Source organism: Oncorhynchus masou, chromosome 16, assembly GCF_036934945.1.
Source record: "Oncorhynchus masou masou isolate Uvic2021 chromosome 16, UVic_Omas_1.1, whole genome shotgun sequence".
Taxonomy (NCBI): Eukaryota; Metazoa; Chordata; class Actinopteri; order Salmoniformes; family Salmonidae; genus Oncorhynchus; species Oncorhynchus masou.
This window is the reverse complement of record NC_088227.1, coordinates 276,955-304,060: the sequence shown is the minus strand read 5'-3', so window position 1 is coordinate 304,060 and position 27,106 is coordinate 276,955. Positions and strand designations below refer to the sequence as shown.

At 47.0% G+C, this 27,106-nt stretch overlaps 1 protein-coding gene across 1 annotated transcript; it reads right to left on the bottom strand.

The window, feature by feature from the left end:
- Positions 1-1,076: 1,076 nt before the first annotated feature.
- LOC135557344 (zinc finger protein 239-like) lies at positions 1,077-26,918 on the bottom strand. The gene is made up of 2 exons (XM_064990531.1): positions 25,761-26,918; positions 1,077-3,490 (listed from the first exon to the last, which is right to left on the bottom strand). Exons 1-2 carry the CDS (start codon positions 25,951-25,953, stop codon positions 2,664-2,666), a joined length of 1,020 nt encoding a protein of 339 aa, XP_064846603.1. The 5' UTR covers positions 25,954-26,918; the 3' UTR covers positions 1,077-2,663.
- Between the last annotated feature and the right edge of the window lie 188 nt (positions 26,919-27,106).

The window sequence follows — 27,106 nt, the reverse complement described above, 5'->3', positions numbered from 1 at the left end:
TTGCCACTTTTTTGGCCCAAACACCTATAGACCCACAAGGTTGAGGTTACTCATGGACAGTAATTAGTAATACATTATTTTTTGCATTGATGCATTGTGTCTTCTAACTATTGAAGAATAGGATCCGAAGTGTTAGGAAATATCTGTTCCCATATATACAAAGGAGGATGTCTCCTCATACCTCTGGCACTTTAGTCAGACTGCCAGACTGTTCACCACAGAGCCAATCAGGAGAGAATACATACAGGTCAACGGTGCCAATTGAACGTCAAGGGGTGTGTCTGTGCCTTTTGGATTACTCTCTCTTTACAGAGAACCGCTGTGGTTCAAGTCTGCTCTGGATTATACTCACAAAAGACGTAGGAATTTATTTTCCCAGTTAGAAATAGTAGGAATTTATTTTCCCAGTTAGAAATAGTAGGCCATGCATCAAATAACTATTTTCATCAGAAAAATGAACCCTCAAATGCAATATTGCATTTTGTAAGTTGTCTGCAGGTGGCTTGTTGTGAATGCACTCAAATATCAAGTCATTATCAGGTTATGTAAACTGAGTTCTAATACACAATGTAGAAGGATTTGCCTTAATGTACAGTATATGAAAGTGATGCGATGAAAAGGATTCCATCATGATATCAAGCTCACTGTGACTGACAAATCACTGCCTATTACTATGATTAAAAAGAGGCCTACCTGTTCGCCTTCCTTTAAGCACCTCTGTTCGAACACCTCTCCTGTCCTTGATACATACCACATACAGCCATTTGCGGATCTTTTCAGTGTCCATGTGAAAGATAGTTATTGCGAGGATGGAACATTTGTTTGCTTAAAAAATTATAATTTAACACCCATGTAAAATGAAGGCCTGCAAAGCTTACAGATTTAAGTCTAATAGCATGATATGAATCAGAGTGTGAATTATGAAGGTATAGTCAGTGGACATTCTGAACCTTGTTTGAGGTCAGTAGGTCACATGACCAAGGAAATTCTTTATTGAAATTCTACATTTTGAAAAATTTATGTAAAACCATGTGAGATAAAAATGGACAAACTAAAGGGTGTGCAATGTGCGTCTATGCCATCCGGTTAGCTACAAGCAGTTTTGAAAGTGTTTGGAGTAATGGTTAAAAAGCTATTGAAATTTGAACATTTTTATTTGTCACTATGTTGACAGTTCCTAACTGCAGTTGGTGGATGTCAGGAAAACGAAAGGCGAATATCCGTCAAATATCCAACCTGAAACTGTCTTTACCTCGGTTCTACTGAGGTGGCGATTAGCTGTTACTGTTGAAGAAGGGTCCCGTTCACGAGATCATACGTCACACTCAGGCAGCATCGCCTGAAAAATGCACATCGCCATCTGCTGACTGGAGTGGGTAATGCAGTTCAGGGAAAAAAGTTTCACTTTCAACCATTGTTTTCATTTAATGAATATTATATAACATTATATTAAACGTACATAGAGGGAAACATACATTGATTAAAGCAAATTCAAAGTGATAATTTGAAACATTTAAAGTTTACAAACCAATTACAAGCACATACACACACCAGTCCACTATGTGTGCTGAGTAGAAGGATTTGACTAAAGCAACATCATTTAATCCATTTTAGAATAAGGCTGTAAGTAACAAAATGTGAAAAAATTCAAGGGGTCTGAATACTTTCCAAAGGCACTGTATCAACTGTTTATTAACTATTTATTTTTGAACTGTATTTATGAAATGTATTTATTTATGTATGAACGGTATCCTTGACCAGGGCATACCCCCAACATGTAGCGTCCTCCGACCAGTGCATACCACCAACACGTAGCGTCCTCCGACCAGGGCATAGCACCAACACATAGCGTACTCTGACCAGGGCATACCACCAACATGTAGTGTCCTCCGACCAGGGCATGCCACCAACACGTAGTGTCCTCCGACCAGGGCATACCACCAACACGTAGTGTCCTCCGACCAGTGCATACCACCAACATACAGTGTCCTCCGACCAGGGCATACCATCGACATGTAGCGTCGTCCGACCAGGACATACCACCAACACGTAGCGTCCTCCGACCAGGACCCGTTGGCAGGCATACTATAACGTCTGGTAAAATATCTTAGTCTGGGGAGGATGGATGGGATGTACTGTAATGGGTCTGTCATGTAGCTTCAAAAATTTGATCATAAACTAGGTTAAATTAACTGAAGGGGGGGCATGATAAATACAAAGAAACAAACAGGAAACTAGCCACAATCAACCAGAATATCAGAATTCACCAACTCATCAAGACAGTCATATTTGTCATCAGAAGTTCTGAGAAACACGTCCATTCCTCTGTGACCAGGTATCTCACCAAATCCCTGAAGTGACCAAAAGACACCAGGGAGTGTAATTTGAGAGGATTCTGACATTCATTCCATGTGGTGAGGAAAAACTAAAGATTAAAATAAAGTTGACTTCAATCAGGAAAGAAAATGAGTGTGAATAACAACCCCTCCAACACAAACACACTTTTTTCTAAATGTCCAATATAGAATGCTCTGCGCAAGTACTATATAAAAACCTCACGATGCAGTGTTCTACTACCCAGGTCTGGTGTTGGAGGTCATTCCACAATCTGTTTTCTACTACCCAGGACTGGTGTTGGCAGTCATTCCACAATCTATGTTCTACTACCCAGGACTGGTGTTGGCAATCATTCCACAATCTGGATGTATGTTATTATGTTTATTCAGATCTCTTAAATCAGAATATCTCTTCCCACACTGATCACAGCTATAAGGCTTCTCTCCTGTGTGGGTTCTCTGGTGTGATTTCAGGTGACCTGATTGAGTAAAGCTTTTCCCACACCGATCACAGGTATAGGGCTTCTGTCCTGTGTGTGTTCTCTGGTGTGATATCAGGTTGTTTGACTGAGTAAAACTCTTCCCACATTGATCACAGCTATAAGGTTGCTCTCCTGTGTGTGTTCTCTGGTGTAGGAGTAGTTCCCTTGAAGTGATAAAGCTCATTCCGCAGTCAGAGCAGTGGTAAGGCTTCTCTCCTGTGTGTATTCTCTTGTGTGCAGTCAGGTTAGCTGAGGTAGCAAAACTTTTCCCACATTGATCACAGCCATATGGTTTCTCTCCTGTGTGAATTCTTAGGTGTGATTTCAATGAATATGATCGAGAGAAACTCATTCCACACTGAGAGCAGCTATAAGGTTTCTCTCCTGTATGGATTCTCTGGTGTATTGTAAGTTCTGATGAAGAAGAGCATCTCTTTCCACATTGATCACAGTTGTAAGATTTCTCTCCTGTGTGAATTCTCTGGTGTACTTTTAGTGAATCAGATCTTGAGTAAGTCTTCCCACAGTCAGAGCAGCAGTGAGGTTTCTTCCCCGTGGGTTTCAGCTGGTGTTCCTTGAGGTGTTCTGATCTGGAGAGACTCGTCTCTGCGTCGTCAGCATCATGATGTTGTTGAGGCTCCCCAGAAGATCCACGATAGTCAAGTCTCTCTCCTGTGTGAAAATCAACGTCAGATAGTCAATAGAGTGAATGTTAAATGTTTTTACACACTTTGACAATCGTCTTCTAAGTCTGTTTTTGGTCCACCAGCCAATGCGGCAGGTAGATGAAAACCCCCCACAAAAGACGAATAAGCTTTGTAATGTTTCTAAACCCAGAAATGTATTAGAAGTAAGAAGTAATGTGGGATATTTGCTCCATATAATGTTTTTTTTGACCCGTCTCTTTTATCCAATGTGTTAAGATAATTAATTTAGATACAATAGTAATGATGAACAGTGGTTCAACTGAACATCAACAATCACCAAAGTGCCTCCATAACACATCACTACACACTACACTGTCCTGACAGATAAACTGCTGATCACTACCCACCACACTGTACTGGCAGATAAACTGCTGATCACTACCCACCACACTGTCCCACTACCCACCACAATGTCCTGACAGATAAACTGCTGATCACTACCCACCACACTGTCCTGGCAGATAAACTGCTGATAACTACCCACCACACTGTCCTGACAAATAAACTGCTGATCACTACCCACCACACTGATCACTAAACTGCTGATCACTACCCACCACACTGTCCTGACAGTCCTGACAGATCTGCTGATCACTACCCACCACACTGTCCACACTGATCACTACCCACCACACTGTCCTGACAGATAAACTGCTGATCACTACCCACCACACACTACCCACCACACTGTCCCACCCACCACACTGTCCTGACAGATAAACTGCTGATCACTACCCACCACACTGTCCTGACAGATAAACTGCTGATCACTACCCACTACCACCACACTGTCCTGACAGATAAACTGCTGATACCCACCACACTGTCCCACTACCCACCACACTGTCCTGACAGATAAACTGCTGATCACTACCCACCACACTGTCCTGACAGATAAACTGCTGATCACTACCCACCACACTGTCCTGACAGATAAACTGCTGATCACTACCCACCACACTGTCCTGACAGATAAACTGCTGATCACTACCCACCACACTGTCCTGACAGATAAACTGCTGATCACTACCCACCACACTGTCCTGACAGATAAACTGCTGATCACTACCCACCACACTGTCCCACTACCCACCACACTGTCCTGACAGATAAACTGCTGATCACTACCCACCACACTGTCCTGACAGATAAACTGCTGATCACTACCCACCACACTGTCCTGACAGATAAACTGCTGATCACTACCCACCACACTGTCCTGACAGACCACACTGTCCTGATCACTACCCACCACACTGTCCTGACAGATAAACTGCTGATCACTACCCACCACACTGTCCTGACAGATAAACTGCTGATCACTACCCACCACACTGTCCCACTTCCCACCACACTGTCCTGACAGATAAACTGCTGATCACTACCCACCACACTGTCCTGACCCATAAACTGTCCTGATAAACTACCCACCACACTGTCCTGACAAATAAACTGCTGATCACTACCCACCACACTGTCCTGACAGATAAACTGCTGATCACTACCCACCACACTGTCCTGACAGATAAACTGCTGATCATTACCCACCACACTGTCCCACTACCCACCACACTGTCCTGACAGATAAACTGCTGATCACTACCCACCACACTGTCCTGACAGATAAACTGCTGATCACTACCCACCACACTGTCCTGACAGATAAACTGCTGATCACTACCCACCACACTGTCCTGACAGATAAACTGCTGATCACTACCCACCACACTGTCCTGACAGATAAACTGCTGATCACTACCCACCACACTGTCCTGACAGATAAACTGCTGATCACTACCCACCACACTGTCCTGACAGATAAACTGCTGATCACTACCCACCACACTGACAGATAAACTGCCACTACCCACCACACTGTCCTGACAGATAAACTGCTGATCACTACCCACCACACTGTCCTGACAGATAAACTGCTGATCACTACCCACCACACTGTCCTGCTGATCACTACCCACCACACTGTCCTGACAGATAAACTGCTGTCACTACCCACCACACTGTCCTGACAGATAAACTGCTGATCACTACCCACCACACTGTCCTGACAGATAAACTGCTGATCACTACCCACCACACTGTCCTGACAGATAAACTGCTGATCACTACCCACCACACTGTCCTGACAGATAAACTGCTGATCACTACCCACCACACTGTCCCACTACCCACCACACTGTCCTGACAGATAAACTGCTGATCACTACCCACCACACTGTCCTGACAGATAAACTGCTGATCACTACCCACCACACTGTCCTGACAGATAAACTGCTGATCACTACCCACCACACTGTCCCCACCCACTGTCCTGACAGATACACTGTCCTGACAGATAAACTGCTGATCACTACCCACCACACTGTCCTGACAGATAAACTGTCCTGACAGATGATCACTACCCACCACACTGTCCCACTACCCACCACACTGTCCTGACAGATAAACTGCTGATCACTACCCACCACACTGTCCCACTACCCACCACACTGTCCTGACAGATAAACTGCTGATCACTACCCACCACAATGTCCTGACAGATAAACTGCCACTACCCACCACACTGTCCCCTACCCACCACACTGTCCTGACAGATAAACTGCTGATCACTACCCACCACACTGTCCTGACAGATAAACTGCTGATCACTACCCACCACACTGTCCTGACAGATAAACTGCTGATCACACCACCCACCACACCCACCACACTGTCCTGACAGATAAACTGCTGATCACTACCCACCACACTGTCCTGACAAATAAACTGCTGATCACTACCCACCACACTGTCCTGACAGATAAACTGCTGATCACTACCCACCACACTGTCCTGACAGATAAACTGCTGACACTACCCACCACACTGTCCTGACAGATAAACTGCTGATCACTACCCACCACACTGTCCCACTACCCACCACACTGTCCTGACAGATAAACTGCTGATCACTACCCACCACACTGTCCTGATAGATAAACTGCTGATCACTACCCACCACACTGTCCTGACAGATAAACTGCTGATCACTACCCACCACACTGTCACTACCCACCACACTGTCCTGACAGATAAACTGCTGATCACTACCCACCACACTGTCCTGACAGATAAACTGCTGATCACTACCCACCACACTGTCCTGACAGATAAACTGCTGATCATTACCCACCACACTGTCCTGACAGATAAACTGCTGATCACTACCCACCACACTGTCCTGACAGATAAACTGCTGATCACTACCCACCACACTGTCCTGACAGATAAACTGCTGATCACTACCCACCACACTGTCCTGACAGATAAACTGCTGATCATTCACTACCCACCACACTGTCCTGACAGATAAACTGCTGATCACTACCCACCACACTGTCCTGACAGATAAACTGCTGATCACTACCCACCACACTGTCCTGACAGATAAACTGCTGATCACTACCCACCACACTGTCCTGACAGATAAACTGCTGATCACTACCCACCACACTGTCCCACTACCCACCACACTGTCCCACTACCCACCACACTGTCCTGACAGATAAACTGCTGATCACTACCCACCACACTGTCCTGACAGATAAACTGCTGATCACTACCCACCACACTGTCCTGACAGATAAACTGCTGATCATTACCCACCACACTGTCCTGACAGATAAACTGCTGATCACTACCCACCACACTGTCCTGACAGATAAACTGCTGATACCCACCACACTGTCCCACTACCCACCACACTGTCCTGACAGATAAACTGCTGATCACTACCCACCACACTGTCCTGATAGATAAACCTGATCACTACCCACCACACTGTCCTGACAGATAAACTGCTGATCACTACCCACCACACTGTCACTCCCACTTCCCACCACACTGTCCTGACAGATAAACTGCTGATCACTACTGATCCTACCACACTGTCCTGACAGATAAACTGCTGATCACTACCCACCACACTGTCCTGACAGATAAACTGCTGATCATTACCCACCACACTGTCCCACTACCCACCACACTGTCCTGACAGATAAACTGCTGATCACTACCCACCACACTGTCCTGACAGATAAACTGCTGATCACTACCCACCACACTGTCCTGACAGATAAACTGCCACTACCCACCACACTGTCCTGACAGATAAACTGCTGATCACTACCCACCACACTGTCCTGACAGATAAACTGCTGATCACTACCCACCACACTGTCCCTGATCACTACCCACCACACTGTCCTGACAGATAAACTGCTGATCACTACCCACCACACTGTCACTACCCACCACACTGTCCTGACAGATAAACTGCTGATCACTACCCACCACACTGTCCTGACAGATAAACTGCTGATCACTACCCACCACCTACCCACCACACTGTCCTGACAGATAAACTGCTGATCACTACCCACCACACTGTCCTGACAGATAAACTGCTGATCACTACCCACCACACTGTCCTGACAGATAAACTGCTGATCACTACCCACCACACTGTCCTGACAGATAAACTGCTGATCACTACCCACCACACTGTCCTGACAGATAAACTGCTGATCACTACCCACCACACTGATCATTACCCACCACATAGTCCCACTACCCACCACACTGTCCTGACAGATAAACTGCTGATCACTACCCACCACACTGTCCTGACAGATAAACTGCTGATCACTACCCACCACACTGTCCTGACAGATAAACTGCTGATACCCAACTGCTGATCACTACCCACCACACTGTCCCACTACCCACCACACTGTCCTGACAGATAAACTGCTGATCACTACCCACCACACTGTCCTGACAGATAAACTGCTGATCACTACCCACCACACTGTCCTGACAGATAAACTGCTGATCACTACCCACCACACTGTCCCACTACCCACCACACTGTCCTGACAGATAAACTGCTGATCACTACCCACCACACTGTCCTGACAGATAAACTGTCCTGATAAACTGCTGATCACTACCCACCCACCACAGATAAACTGCTGATCCCACTACCCACCACACTGTCCTGACAGATAAACTGCTGATCACTACCCACCACACTGTCCTGACAGATAAACTGCTGATCACTACCCACCACACTGTCCCACTACCCACACTGTCCTGACAGATAACACTGTCCTGACAGATAAACTGCTGATCACTACCCACCACACTGTCCTGATAGATAAACTGCTGATCACTACCCACCACACTGTCCTGACAGATAAACTGCTGATCACTACCCACCACACTGTCCTGACAGATAAACTGCTGATCACTACCCACCACACTGTCCTGACAGATAAACTGCTGATCACTACCCACCACACTGTCCTGACAGATAAACTGCTGATCACTACCCACCACACTGTACTGACAGATAAACTGCTGATCACTACCCACCACACTGTAACACTACCCACCACACTGTCCTGACAGATAAACTGCTGATCACTACCCACCACACTGTCCTGACAGATAAACTGCTGATCACTACCCACCACACTGTCCTGACAGATACACTGTCCCACTACCCACCACACTGTCCTGACAGATAAACTGCTGATCACTACCCACCACACTGTCCTGACAGATAAACTGCTGATCACTACCCACCACACTGTCCTGACAGATAAACTGCTGATCATTACCCACCACACAGTCCCACTACCCACCACACTGTCCTGACAGATAAACTGCTGATCACTACCCACCACACTGTCCTGACAGATAAACTGCTGATCACTACCCACCACACAGTCCCACTACCCACCACACTGTCCTGACAGATAAACTGCTGATCACTACCCACCACACTGTCCTGGCAGATAAACTGCTGATCACTACCCACCACACTGTCCCACTACCCACCACACTTTCCTGACAGATAAACTGCTGATCACTACCCACCACACTGTCCTGACAGATAAACTGCTGATCACTACCCACCACACTGTCCTGACAGATAAACTGCTGATCACTACCCACCACATAAACTGCTGATCACTACCCACCACACTACCCACCACACTGTCCTGACAGATAAACTGCTGATCACTACCCACCACACTGTCCCACAGATACCCACCACACTGATCCCACTACCCACCACACTGTCCTGACAGATAAACTGCTGATCACTACCCACCACACTGTCCTGACAGATAAACTGCTGATCATCACTGTCCCACTACCCACCACACTGTCCCACTACCCACCACACTGTCCTGACAGATAAACTGCTGATCACTACCCACCACACTGTCCTGACAGATAAACTGCTGATAAACTGCTGATCACTACCCACCACACTGTCCTGACAGATAAACTGCTGATCATTACCCACCACACAGTCCCACTACCCACCACACTGTCCTGACAGATAAACTGCTGATCACTACCCACCACACTGTCCTGACAGATAAACTGCTGATCACTACCCACCACACTGTCCTGACAGATAAACTGCTGATCACTACCCACCACACTGTCCTGACAGATAAACTGCTGATCACTACCCACCACACTGTCCCACTACCCACCACACTGTCCTGACAGATAAACTGCTGATCACTACCCACCACACTGTCCCACTACCCACCACACTGTCCCACTTCCCACCACACTGTCCTGACAGATAAACTGCTGATCACTACCCACCACACTGATCACTACCCACCACACTGTCCTGACAGATAAACTGCTGATCATTACCCACCACACTGTACCCACCACACTGTCCTGACAGATAAACTGCTGATCACTACCCACCACACTGTCCTGACAGATAAACTGCTGATCATTACTACCCACCCACCACACTGTCCTGACAGATAAACTGCTGATCACTACCCACCACACTGTCCTGACAGATAAACTGCCACTACCCACCACACTGTCCTGACAGATAAACTGCTGATCACTACCCACCACACTGTCCTGACAGATAAACTGCTGATCACTACCCACCACACTGTCCTGACAGATAAACTGCTGATCACTACCCACCACACTGTCCTGACAGATAAACTGCTGATCACTACCCACCACACTGTCCTGACAGATAAACTGCTGATCACTACCCACCACACTGTCCTGACAGATAAACTGCTGATCACTACCCACCACACTGTCCTGACAGATAAACTGCTGATCATTACCCACCACACTGTCCCACTACCCACCACACTGTCCTGACAGATAAACTGCTGATCACTACCCACCACACTGTCCTGACAGATAAACTGCTGATCACTACCCACCACACTGTCCTGACAGATAAACTGCTGATCATTACCCACCACACTGTCCCACTACCCACCACACTGTCCTGACAGATAAACTGCTGATCACTACCCACCACACTGTCCTGACAGATAAACTGCTGATCACTACCCACCACACTGTCCTGACAGATAAACTGCTGATCACTACCCACCACACTGTCCCACTACCCACCACACTGTCCTGACAGATAAACTGCTGATCACTATACCACACTGTCCTGACAGATAAACTGCTGATCACTACCCACCACACTGTCCTGACAGATAAACTGCTGATCACTACCCACCACACTGTCCTGACAGATAAACTGCTGATCACTACCCACCACACTGTCCTGACAGATAAACTGCTGATCACTACCCACCACACTGTCCAGCTACCCACCACACTGTCCTGACAGATAAACTGCTGATCACTACCCACCACACTGTCCTGACAGATAAACTGCTGATCACTACCCACCACACTGTCCTGACAGATAAACTGCTGATCACTACCCACCACACTGTCCTGACAGATAAACTGCTGATCACTACCCACCACACTGTCCCACTACCCACCACACTGTCCTGACAGATAAACTGCTGATCACTACCCACCACACTGTCCTGACAGATAAACTGCTGATCACTACCCACCACACTGTCCTGACAGATAAACTGCTGATCACTACCCACCACACTGTCCTGACAGATAAACTGCTGATCACTACCCACCACACTGTCCTGACAGATAAACTGCTGATCATTACCCACCACACTGTCCCACTACCCACCACACTGTCCTGACAGATAAACTGCTGATCACTACCCACCACACTGTCCTGACAGATAAACTGCTGATCACTACCCACCACACTGTCCTGACAGATAAACTGCTGATCACTACCCACCACACTGTCCTGACAGATAAACTGCTGATCACTACCCACCACACTGTCCCACTACCACCACACTGTCCTGACAGATAAACTGCTGATCACTACCCACCACACTGTCCTGACAGATAAACTGCTGATCACTACCCACCACACTGTCCTGACAGATAAACTGCTGATCACTACCCACCACACTGTCCTGACAGATAAACTGCTGATCATTACCCACCACACTGTCCCACTACCCACCACACTGTCCTGACAGATAAACTGCTGATCACTACCCACCACACTGTCCTGACAGATAAACTGCTGATCACTACCCACCACACTGTCCTGACAGATAAACTGCTGATCACTACCCACCACACTGTCCTGACAGATAAACTGCTGATCACTACCCACCACACTGTCCTGACAGATAAACTGCTGATCACTACCCACCACACTGTCCACTACCCACCACACTGTCCTGACAGATAAACTGCTGATCACTACCCACCACACTGTCCTGACAGATAAACTGCTGATCACTACCCACCACACTGTCCTGACAGATAAACTGCTGATCACTACCCACCACACTGTCCCACTACCCACCACACTGTCCTGACAGATAAACTGCTGATCACTACCCACCACACTGTCCTGACAGATAAACTGCTGATCACTACCCACCACACTGTCCCACTACCCACCACACTGTCCTGACAGATAAACTGCTGATCACTACCCACCACACTGTCCTGACAGATAAACTGCTGATCACTACCCACCACACTGTAAACTGCTGATCACTACCCATACACTGTCCCACTACCCACCACACTGTCCTGACAGATAAACTGCTGATCACTACCCACCACACTGTAAACTGCTGATCATTAACCACCTGACAGATCACTGCTGATCACTACCCACCACACTGTCCTGACAGATAAACTGCTGATACCCACCACACTGTCCTGACAGATAAACTGATCACCCACCACACTGTCCTGACAGATAAACTGCTGATAACTACCCACCACACTGTCCCACTACCCACCACACTGTCCTGACAGATAAACTGCTGATCACTACCCACCACACTGTCCTGACAGATAAACTGCTGATCACTACCCACCACACTGTCCTGACAGATAAACTGCTGATCACTACCCACCACACTGTCCTGACAGATAAACTGCTGATCACTACCCACCACACTGTCCCACTACCCACCACACTGTCCTGACAGATAAACTGCTGATCACTACCCACCACACTGTCCTGACAGATAAACTGCTGATCACTACCCACCACACTGTCCTGACAGATAAACTGCTGATCACTACCCACCACACTGTCCTGACAGATAAACTGCTGATCACTACCCACCACACTGTCCCACTACCCACCACACTGTCCTGACAGATAAACTGCTGACCACACTACCCACCACACTGTCCTGACAGATAAACTGCTGATCACTACCCACCACACTGTCCTGACAGATAAACTGCTGATCACTACCCACCACACTGTCCTGACAGATAAACTGCTGATCACTACCCACCACACTGTCCTGACAGATAAACTGCTGATCACTACCCACCACACTGTCCCACTACCCACCACACTGTCCTGACAGATAAACTGCTGATCACCCACCACACTGTCCTGACAGATAAACTGCTGATCACTACCCACCACACTGTCCTGACAGATAAACTGCTGATCACTACCCACCACACTGTCCTGACAGATAAACTGCTGATCACTACCCACCACACTGTCCTGACAGATAAACTGCTGATCACTACCCACCACACTGTCCTGACAGATAAACTGCTGATCACTACCCACCACACTGTCCTGACAGATAAACTGCTGATCACTACCCACCACACTGTCCTGACAGATAACTGTCCTGAGATCACTACCCACCACACTGTCCTGACAGATAAACTGCTGATCACTACCCACCACACTGTCCTGACAGATAAACTGCTGATCACTACCCACCACACTGTCCTGACAGATAAACTGCTGATCACTACCCACCACACTGTCCCACTACCCACCACACTGTCCCACTACCCACCACACTGTCCTGACAGATAAACTGCTGATCACTACCCACCACACTGTCCTGACAGATAAACTGCTGATCACTACCCACCACACTGTCCTGACAGATAAACTGCTGATCATTACCCACCACACTGTCCCACTACCCACCACACTGTCCTGACAGATAAACTGCTGATCACTACCCACCACACTGTCCTGACAGATAAACTGCTGATCACTACCCACCACACTGTCCTGACAGATAAACTGCTGATCATTACCCACCACACAGTCCCACTACCCACCACACTGTCCTGACAGATAAACTGATCACTACCCACCACACTGTCCTGACAGATAAACTGCTGATCACTACCCACCACACTGTCCTGACAGATAAACTGCTGATCACTACCCACCACACTGTCCCACTACCCACCACACTGTCCTGACAGATAAACTGCTGATCACTACCCACCACACTGTCCTGACAGATAAACTGCTGATCACTACCCACCACACTGTCCTGACAGATAAACTGCTGATCACTACCCACCACACTGTCCTGACAGATAAACTGCTGATCACTACCCACCACACTGTCCTGACAGATAAACTGCTGATCACTACCCACCACACTGTCCCACTACCCACCACACTGTCCTGACAGATAAACTGCTGATCACTACCCACCACACTGTCCTGATAGATAAACTGCTGATCACTACCCACCACACTGTCCTGACAGATAAACTGCTGATCACTACCCACCACACTGTCCCACTACCCACCACACTGTCCCACTACCCACCACACTGTCCTGACAGATAAACTGCTGATCACTACCCACCACACTGTCCTGACAGATAAACTGCTGATCATTACCCACCACACTGTCCCACTACCCACCACACTGTCCTGACAGATAAACTGCTGATCACTACCCACCACACTGTCCTGACAGATAAACTGCTGATCACTACCCACCACACTGTCCTGACAGATAAACTGCTGATCACTACCCACCACACTGTCCTGACAGATAAACTGCTGATCATTACCCACCACACTGTCCCACTACCCACCACACTGTCCTGACAGATAAACTGCTGATCACTACCCACCACACTGTCCTGACAGATAAACTGCTGATCACTACCCACCACACTGTCCTGACAGATAAACTGCTGATCACTACCCACCACACTGTCCTGACAGATAAACTGCTGATCACTACCCACCACACTGTCCTGACACTGATCCCACCACACTGTCCTGACAGATAAACTGCTGATCACTACCCACCACACTGTCCTGACAGATAAACTGCTGATCACTACCCACCACACTGTCCCCTGACAGATAAACTGCTGATCACTACCCACCACACTGTCCCAGATAAACTGCTGATCACCACCACCACTGTCCTGACAGATAAACTGCTGATCACTACCCACCACACTGTCCTGACAGATAAACTGCTGATCATTACCCACCACACTGTCCTGACAGATAAACTGCTGATCACTACCCACCACACTGTCCCACTACCCACCACACTGTCCTGACAGATAAACTGCTGATCACTACCCACCACACTGTCCCACTACCCACCACACTGATAAACCTGATCACTACCCACCACACTGTCCTGACAGATAAACTGCTGATCACTACCCACCACACTGTCCTGACAGATAAACTGCTGATCATTACCCACCACACTGTCCCACCACACTGTCCTGACAGATAAACTGCTGATCACTACCCACCACACTGTCCTGACAGATAAACTGCTGATCACTACCCACCACACAGTCCCACTACCCACCACACTGTCCTGACAGATAAACTGCTGATCACTACCCACCACACTGTCCTGACAGATAAACTGCTGATCACTACCCACCACACTGTCCTGACAGATAAACTGCTGATCACTACCCACCACACTGTCCTGACAGATAAACTGCTGATCACTACCCACCACACTGTCCTGACAGATAAACTGCTGATCACTACCCACCACACTGTCCCACTACCCACCACACTGTCCTGACAGATAAACTGCTGATCACTACCCACCACACTGTCCTGACAGATAAACTGCTGATCACTACCCACCACACTGTCCTGACAGATAAACTGCTGATCACTACCCACCACACTGTCCTGACAGATAAACTGCTGATCAGTACCCACCACACTGTCCCACTACCCACCACACTGTCCTGACAGATAAACTGCTGATCACTACCCACCACACTGTCCCAATAGATAAACTGCTGATCACTACCCACCACACTGTCCTGACAAATAAACTGCTGATCACTACCCACCACACTGTCCCACGACCCACCACACTGTCCCACTACCCACCACACTGTCCTGACAGATAAACTGCTGATCACTACCCACCACACTGTCCTGACAGATAAACTGCTGATCACTACCCACCACACTGTCCTGACAGATAAACTGCTGATCACTACCCACCACACTGTCCTGACAGAAAAACTGCTGATCATTACCCACCACACTGTCCTGACAGATAAACTGCTGATACCCACCACTACCCACCACACTGTCCTGACAGATAAACTGCTGATCACTACCCACCACACTGTCCTGACCCATACACTGTCCCACTTCCCACCACACTGTCCTGACAGATAAACTGCTGATCACTACCCACCACACTGTCCTGACAGATAAACTGCTGATCATTACCCACCACACTGTCCCACTACCCACCACACTGTCCCACTTCCCACCACACTGTCCTGACAGATAAACTGCTGATCACTACCCACCACACTGTCCTGACAGATAAACTGCTGATCATTACCCACCACACTGTCCTGACAGATAAACTGCTGATCACTACCCACCACACTGTCCTGACAGATAAACTGCTGATCACTACCCACCACACTGTCCCACTACCCACCACACTGTCCTGACAGATAAACTGCTGATCACTACCCACCACACTGTCCTGACAGATAAACTGCTGATCACTACCCACCACACTGTCCTGACAAATAAACTGCTGATCACTACCCACCACACTGTCCTGACAGATAAACTGCTGATCACTACCCACCACACTGTCCTGACAGATAAACTGCTGATCATTACCCACCACACAGTCCCACTACCCACCACACTGTCCTGACAGATAAACTGCTGATCACTACCCACCACACTGTCCTGACAGATAAACTGCTGATCACTACCCACCACACTGTCCCACTACCCACCACACCCACACTGTCACACTGCTCCCACTACCCACCACACTGTCCTGACAGATAAACTGCTGATCACTACCCACCACACTGTCCTGACAGATAAACTGCTGATCACTACCCACCACACTGTCCTGACAGATAAACTGTACCCACCACACTGTCCCACTACCCACCACACTGTCCTGACAGATAAACTGCTGATCACTACCCACCACACTGTCCTGACAGATAAACTGCTGATCACTACCCACCACACTGTCCTGACAAATAAACTGCTGATCACTACCCACCACACTGTCCTGAAACAAAAAAATCTGTACACTACCCACCACACTGTCCTGACAGATAAACTGCTGATCACTACCCACCACACTGTCCTGACAGATAAACTGCTGATCATTACCCACCACACTGTCCCACTACCCACCACACTGTCCTGACAGATAAACTGCTGATCACTACCCACCACACTGTCCTGACAGATAAACTGCTGATCACTACCCACCACACTGTCCTGACAGATAAACTGCTGATCACTACCCACCACACTGTCCTGACAGATAAACTGCTGATCACTACCCACCACACTGTCCCACTACCAGATAAACTGATCACTACCCACCACACTGTCCTGACAGATAAACTGCTGATCACTACCCACCACACTGTCCTGACAGATAAACTGCTGATCACTACCCACCACACTGTCCTGACAGATAAACTGCTGATAACTACCCACCACACTGTCCTGACAGATAAACTGCTGATCACTACCCACCACACTGTCCTGACAGATAAACTGCTGATCATTACCCACCACACAGTCCCACTACCCACCACACTGTCCTGACAGATAAACTGCTGATCACTACCCACCACACTGTCCTGACAGATAAACTGCTGATCACTACCCACCACACTGTCCTGACAGATAAACTGCTGATAACTACCCACCACACTGTCCTGACAGATAAACTGCTGATCACTACCCACCACACTGTCCTGACAGATAAACTGCTGATCACTACCCACCACACTGTCCTGACAGATAAACTGCTGATAACTACCCACCACACTGTCCCACTACCCACCACACTGTCCTGACAGATAAACTGCTGATCACTACCCACCACACTGTCCTGACAGATAAACTGCTGATCACTACCCACCACACTGTCCTGGCAGATAAACTGCTGATCACCCACCACACTGTCCTGACAGATAAACTGCTGATCACTACCCACCACACTGTCCTGACAGATAAACTGCTGATCACTACCCACCACACTGTCCTGACAGATAAACTGCTGATCACTACCCACCACACTGTCCTGACAGATAAACTGCTGATCACTACCCACCACACTGTCCTGACAGATAAACTGCTGATCACTACCCACCACCCACTACCCACTGTCCTGACAGATAAACTGATGATCACTACCCACCACACTGTCCTGACAGATAAACTGCTGATCACTACCCACCACACTGTCCTGACAAATAAACTGCTGATCACTACCCACCACACTGTCCCACTACCCACCACACTGTCCCACTTCCCACCACACTGTCCTGACAGATAAACTGCTGATCACTACCCACCACACTGTCCTGACAGATAAACTGCTGATCATTACCCACCACACTGTCCCACTACCCACCACACTGTCCTGACAGATAAACTGCTGATCACTACCCACCACACTGTCCTGACAGATAAACTGCTGATCATTACCCACCACACTGTCCTGACAGATAAACTGCTGATCACTACCCACCACACTGTCCTGACAGATAAACTGCTGATCACTACCCACCACACTGTCCCACTACCCACCACACTGTCCTGACAGATAAACTGCTGATCACTACCCACCACACTGTCCTGATAGATAAACTGCTGATCACTACCCACCACACTGTCCTGACAGATAAACTGCTGATCACTACCCACCACACTGTCCCACTACCCACCACACTGTCCCACTTCCCACCACACTGTCCTGACAGATAAACTGCTGATCACTACCCACCACACTGTCCTGACAGATAAACTGCTGATCACTACCCACCACACTGTCCTGACAGATAAACTGCTGATCACTACCCACCACACAGTCCCACTACCCACCACACTGTCCTGACAGATAAACTGCTGATCACTACCCACCACACTGTCCTGACAGATAAACTGCTGATAACTACCCACCACACTGTCCCACTACCCACCACACTGTCCTGACAGATAAACTGCTGATCACTACCCACCACACTGTCCTGACAGATAAACTGCTGATCACTACCCACCACACTGTCCTGGCAGATAAACTGCTGATCACTACCCACCACACTGTCCCACTACCCACCACACTTTCCTGACAGATAAACTGCTGATCACTACCCACCACACTGTCCTGACAGATAAACTGCTGATCATTACCCACCACACTGTCCTGACAGATAAACTGCTGATCACTACCCACCACACTGTCCTGACAGATAAACTGCTGATCACTACCCACCACACTGTCCCACTACCCACCACACTGTCCCACTTCCCACCACACTGTCCTGACAGATAAACTGCTGATCACTACCCACCACACTGTCCTGACAGATAAACTGCTGATCACTACCCACCACACTGTCCAGATAAACTGCTGATCACTACCCACCACACTGTCCTGACAGATAAACTGCTGATCACTACCCACCACACTGTCCTGACAGATAAACTGCTGATCATTACCCACCACACAGTCCCACTACCCACCACACTGTCCTGACAGATAAACTGCTGATCACTACCCACCACACTGTCCTGGCAGATAAACTGCTGATCACTACCCACCACACTGTCCTGACAGATAAACTGCTGATCACTACCCACCACACTGTCCTGACAGATAAACTGCTGATAACTACCCACCACACTGTCCTGACAGATAAACTGCTGATCACTACCCACCACACTGTCCCACTACCCACCACACTGTCCTGACAGATAAACTGCTGATCACTACCCACCACACTGTCCTGACAGATAAACTGCTGATCATTACCCACCACACTGTCCTGACAGATAAACTGCTGATCACTACCCACCACACTGTCCTGACAGATAAACTGCTGATCACTACCCACCACACTGTCCCACTACCCACCACACTGTCCTGACAGATAAACTGCTGATCACTACCCACCACACTGTCCTGACAGATAAACTGCTGATCACTACCCACCACACTGTCCTGACAAATAAACTGCTGATCACTACCCACCACACTGTCCCACTACCCACCACACTGTCCCACTTCCCACCACACTGTCCTGACAGATAAACTGCTGATCACTACCTACCACACTGTCCTGACAGATAAACTGCTGATCACTACCCACCACACTGTCCTGACAGATAAACTGCTGATCACTACCCACAACACTGTCCTGACAGATAAACTGCTGATCACTACCCACCACACTGTCCTGACAGATAAACTGCTGATCACTACCCACCACACTGTCCCACTACCCACCACACTGTCGTGACAGATGAACTGCTGATCACTACCCACCACACTCTCCTGACAGATAAACTGCTGATCACTACCCACTACACTGTCCTGACAAATAAACTGCTGATCACTACCCACCACACTGTCCCACTACCCACCACACTGTCCCACTTCCCACCACACTGTCCTGACAGATAAACTGCTGATCACTACCCACCACACTGTCCCACTACCCACCACACTGTCCTGACAGATAAACTGCTGATCACTACCCACCACACTGTCCTGACAGATAAACTGCTGATCACTACCCACAACACTGTCCTGACAGATAAACTGCTGATCACTACCCACCACACTGTCCTGACAGATAAACTGCTGATCACTACCCACCACACTGTCCTGACAGATAAACTGCTGATCACTACCCACCACACTGTCCCACTGCTGATCACTATCCACCACACTGTCCTGACAGATAAACTGCTGATCACTACCCACCACACTGTCCTGACAGATAAACTGCTGATCACTACCCACAACACTGTCCTGACAGATAAACTGCTGATCACTACCCACCACACTGTCCTGGCAGATAAACTGCTGATCACTACCCACCACACTGTCCCACTACCCACCACACTGTCGTGACAGATGAACTGCTGATCACTACCCACCACACTCTCCTGACAGATAAACTGCTGATCACTACCCACTAAACTGTCCTGACAAATAAACTGCTGATCACTACCCACCACACTGTCCCACTACCCACCACACTGTCCCACTTCCGACCACACTGTCCTGACAGATAAACTGCTGATCACTACCCACCACACTGTCCCACTACCCACCACACTGTCCTGACAGATAAACTTCTGATCACTACCCAACACACTGTCCTGACAGATAAACTGCTGATCACTACCCACAACACTGTCCTGACAGATAAACTGCTGATCACTACCCACCACACTGTCCTGACAGATAAAATGCTGATCACTACCCACCACACTGTCCTGACAGATAAACTGCTGATCACTACCCACCACACTGTCCCACTGCTGATCACTATCCACCACACTGTCCTGACAGATAAACTGCTGATCACTACCCACTAAACTGTCCTGACAAATAAACTGCTGATCACTACCCACAACACTGTCCTGACAGATAAACTGCTGATCACTACCCACCACACTGTCCTGGCAGATAAACTGCTGATCACTACCCACCACACTGTCCCACTACCCACCACACTGTCGTGACAGATGAACTGCTGATCACTACCCACCACACTCTCCTGACAGATAAACTGCTGATCACTACCCACTAAACTGTCCTGACAAATAAACTGCTGATCACTACCCACCACACTGTCCCACTACCCAGATACACTGTCCCACTACCGACCACACTGTCCTGACAGATAAACTGCTGATCACTACCCACCACACTGTCCCACTACCCACCACACTGTCCTGACAGATAAACTTCTGATCACTACCCAACACACTGTCCTGACAGATAAACTGCTGATCACTACCCACAACACTGTCCTGACAGATAAACTGCTGATCACTACCCACCACACTGTCCCACTGCTGATCACTATCCACCACACTGTCCTGACAGATAAACTGCTGATCACTACCCACTAAACTGTCCTGACAAATAAACTGCTGATCACTACCCACCACACTGTCCCACTTCCGACCACACTGTCCTGACAGATAAACTGCTGATCACTACCCACCACACTGTCCTGACAGATAAACTGCTGAGTTTATGGCTCTACACTGACATTTATTACAAGGAGTACATGTGCTCCTATGTTTATATTCAGGAGCACATTAATATATTCATTACAAGGAGTAAATGTGCTCCTAAGTTAAGAACGCACAAATACATTTAGGAGCACAAGTATTGGAGTCTCTTAGAGGGTTTTGTGAGTGTTCCATGTTCAATGAAAGTATTGGAGCCAGTAGGGCCGTTACCGTGGTAACAGGGCGCTGGGTGTCTGTGATGTGTTATTTTGATTTCCCACTGGTCTTCTGGGCAAAACACGCCCACTGAAGCTGAAGTGCTGCGATTGGTTACTCACCGCTAGTCTTGATAATACTCCTGATTGGCTTGCTGAAGAGAGCACCAGGCTCCATGATATAGCTTGCTTGCTTGGTGCGTTAATGCCATAGAGAATGATAAAGGCCTCTAGTGGCCAAAAGAGCTTATTAGCATGGGCAGAGCCATTGAGGGCTTCCACCATTTTAATGTCGGCAACTGGGTGGGACTTCCAACTTCAATGGCTGATACCTCCTAGTAGACCCTGTTGGAGTCATGTCCTACCATCAGGAGGGATCAGCCAATCATGATGAAGAAAATTGACTAGTTTAAAATGGATATTGTCCATGCGGTCACAGACTCTATAATGGCACAGATATAAAGATGAGTCCTCTATCCATCTCTATGGTTGCAGCCTTCCTACTCGAGACCACTAATAAACTCAGAGGGGTCAGGCAGACTGATTTATTTTCTCCTTGCCGACAGATACAACATGTCTATTATAATAAGCATTCTGCCTATGAAATACTTACTTTGGAGAGCAATGCGTTTTATAGCTTTCTTCCCCCTTAACAATAAACACACAGATCAACACCTCCGCTGGCTCAGATGGTTTATACGAGTCCTAAAATGCAGTTCCTTCCAACACTTATGGAAGCCAAACATCCCATCTTTCTAAGGAAAAATGTCTACCTTGAAGTTGCACACAACAGTGGCAGAATATAGTAGCAAATGCAGTAGGCCCTGTTACATTCTGTCCACCAATACCACCGCCATTCATTGACTGATCTGAGACAGCAATGCCACTCATACAACAAACACATTTTTCATTTAACATGTAAATTATATATATAAATTATATCAAACTAACAAAGCATTGACACATTGACATTTAAAAACGTAATTGGATCAATTTATTTTGCAATGTCACATGAATCATGAAATACATACTGTACATTCATTATGTGGATCAATCAACTGTACAATGTTCCATTAGTGCCGAAATAAATACTTAGAGGTATTTACACAGACTCTGCTCCCACAGGGTTCTGGAATCCCTGGCTATCTCAACTCTGACCCTAAATAAACTAATCTGGGAGCTTCTGGTAGAAGTGCAGCATTGGTCCGTTGGGAGTGGGTCTTTTCTGTGGGGTCGGGGGTTTCGTCTTTCATCTTGGGAAAACAAGTTAGACAAAACAGACCACTTTTGAACAACTTTTAAATGGAAGAAAAATAATATGGTGACGTCAACATGACATGGATCTGAATAAATAGCCTCATATATTCATGTCAAACACGTTTAGCCTACAACTACCATGATGCTCTAGGGCCTTTATTTAGGATTTTGGGAGACTTTAGTCACTACCACAGTGTGCCAGGCTGTCAAGGACTTTACTCACTACCACAGTGTGCCAGGTTGTCAAGGGCTTTACTCACTACCACAGTGTGCCAGGTTGTCAAGGGCTTTAGTCCGACTTTCTTCTGCTGTCTACGATGTATATCCTCCAGGTTCATGTTTTCTATGTAGATCAGGTGAGGACCAGTTCTCTAGGTACATGTCTACTATGTAGATCAGGTGAGGACCAGTTCTCTAGGTACATGTCTACTATGTAGATCAGGTGAGGACCAGTCCTCCAGGTTCATGTCTACTATGTAGATCAGGTTAGGATCAGCTCTCCAGGTACATGTCTACTATGTAGATCAGGTGAGGTCTTCACTTCAAAACACAAGTCATCCATCCGTGAAGCATTGAATAGCTAGCGACTCATTCACTCTGTAACCTAGCGTTGAATAAAAAATACCTAGCTAGTGCCTAGCGTTGACTAACAAATACCTAGCTAGCTAGCTAGCTAGCTAGCGACTCATTCACTCTATAACCTACCATTGACTAAGAAATACCTAGCTAGCTAGTGACTCATTCACTCTGTAACCTAGTGTTGAATAACAAATAGCTAACTAGTGACTCATTCACTCTGTAACCTAGTGTTGAATAACTAATTCCTAGCTAGCTAGCTATCTGGTGAATCATTCACTCTGTAACCTAGTGTTGAATAACAGCTGGTAACTCGTTTACCAAAACAGAAAATAGGACTCAGAGGATATATCAACATTATGACATTGTCTGTGTCCTATCTGAGTCCTCCATCTTCACCAGCTGATGGGGAAACCATCTGAAGTCAGTCTGGTCAGTTTCACGCTCTGATTTCAGGGGCAGCAGGCAAAGTGCTCGAAGGCAGTCTGGCAGGGCTAGCGACCAGCAGCCAATCACAGCACTTCTTCTTCAGTGGGGGCGTGTCTTGTCCAGAATACAAGAGGAAATCAAATTAAGCGTCTGTGATTGAAAGACGAGAATCTGACGTCTCTTCACCAGCAGCAGACAGCGAGAGCAAACTCCAACATTGAAAAACAACAATGATAGCACTTCATGTAGCTCGTCCCCCCATTTGGAGAAGTCATACGTCTTTGGAAAAATAGTCAAACCTTAAGCTTGTGAATACAAACATGTTGCATGCACTTGCAGGTTGTGTTTTGCCCATAGGAACTGAATGAACGGTCATTTTGAAGTTACTTTTATTTTCAGTCAGAATAGAATATGTTTTTGAACACTACCATGATGCTTATGGATAATCATGAATTAATTCATGATCAGTGACAAAGTTAGATGCACAAAGATCAAACACCCCCAGCTTTCTCACTCATCATTCATGGTTTTTCTTAGTCATGGGGCGATTCCACGACAGGACAGCCATGCTTTTTACATTTAAATCAGAATCAATGTTGACCGAAGTGGGCAACCCACAACCGTTTCGCTAATAGGATGAGGGATGTGGCTGGAGAAACGTAACCACTGTGGATCCAAGGACCGACCATCCATCCAACATTATAGTTTTACTCTGTTTTTAGGATATAGGCTACAGTGTTTTTCCCACATTGTTTACAAACATAGGAGTAAAACACCCTATTTTGGATTTGATGGGGGGTGCGACAGTTGAATTTAGCATTTATAAGTTACTTTGTTCAACAATACATGGCATTGGTATATATAAATGAATGTAGGAAGTGCATAATGCCGTTTTAAAACTACACATCAGTTCAACAACTGCAGAGTTTGTGCCCGTTATTGAGATTAGTATGTAATGGTGTTTATCTGACCTCTCTCCTCCTCTTCTTCCTCCTCTTTCAATATGACAGTTATCGCTCCCTCCTCCTCACTCTCTACTTCTATTTTTACTGTGACATCCTCCTCTTCTTTCTCCTCTTTCACGACAATGTTCAGCCCCAGAGCTTCTTTCTCCGTCCAGCAGACCTCCTCTTCTTTAACGAGTGAGTAGTTTAGGAAGCTCATGGTCGGGATGCTAGCTAGCCTGAATTAGCGGCTAGTGCTAAATTAACGAGACAGCTGATGTAGCTGACTACCAACAACAACGTAAATATTAAATCAAATGGGGCAACTGGTAGATACGAAAGAAGTGGGCTTAAAACACGGTGACTAATGTCAACCAAAACAGTCTAAAGAGCTTGAATCGTTCGGCTATATTGGTTCACTAGCTGCTGAGGTGTCGGACGAGCTGTTATTGTTGAAGTGTCCCGTCCACTAGATTATACGTCACACGCTGGCTGCACCGCCTAAAAAAACAAAAACAATTATGAATTGGTGATCCACAGTTGCTACATCATTTTTTTCCACTCATAAATTCATTATATGTACCCATTGATTATTGAAGAATATAACTTGTCTCATGAGTTTAGTTCAACTGTCGTACCTCGTCAGAACCCAAACTATAAACTACTCGGTCGGGGCGTTGGATTTGAGCCTGAAGGTAGAGAGTGGCAGTTCACCTTTCTGCTCCGTAGGCAAACACCTTGTAGGTCTATAATATGTCATGTTTTACTCGTACCTCAGCCAGCATTGTGAATGGTTAGGAAATAATATGTAATGATTTACTCGTACCTCATCCAGCATTGTGAATGGTCTCTGAGACGGTGACATACACGGTGATATACTAGACCATGGCAGTAAATCTAATACTTAGGTATTTTTAGTCATGCATGAAAGGTCTAGGTGTGGTTCTGTGGTTATAAGTTACTGACCTTGGAATACATTTCTGCCCATGCTGGCAGGGTCTGAATCAAACCCAATGTCCACCTGGTACACTGGCAGGGTCTGAATCAAACCCAATGTCCTCCAGGCACACTGGCAGGGTGTGAATCAAACCCAATTTGAATGAATTGTCAATGAAGCAGTATTTGTGCCACACTCAAAACAACTGTTAACTCGGAACTATGAAAACTTGACTTCAGTGAGTTCAAGACAACTGGGAACTCGGGGAAAAAACAAGTTCTGACTGGGAAAATACGTTTTGAACAGTCATCCAACTCGGAATTGTACATCCGGAACTCGGGCCTCTTTCTAGAGCTACAAACTGAAGATCACTGACATCATCAGGATCCAACCTTGTTTTTTAACCCCAAGTTCCCAGTTGTCTTGAAATCACCAT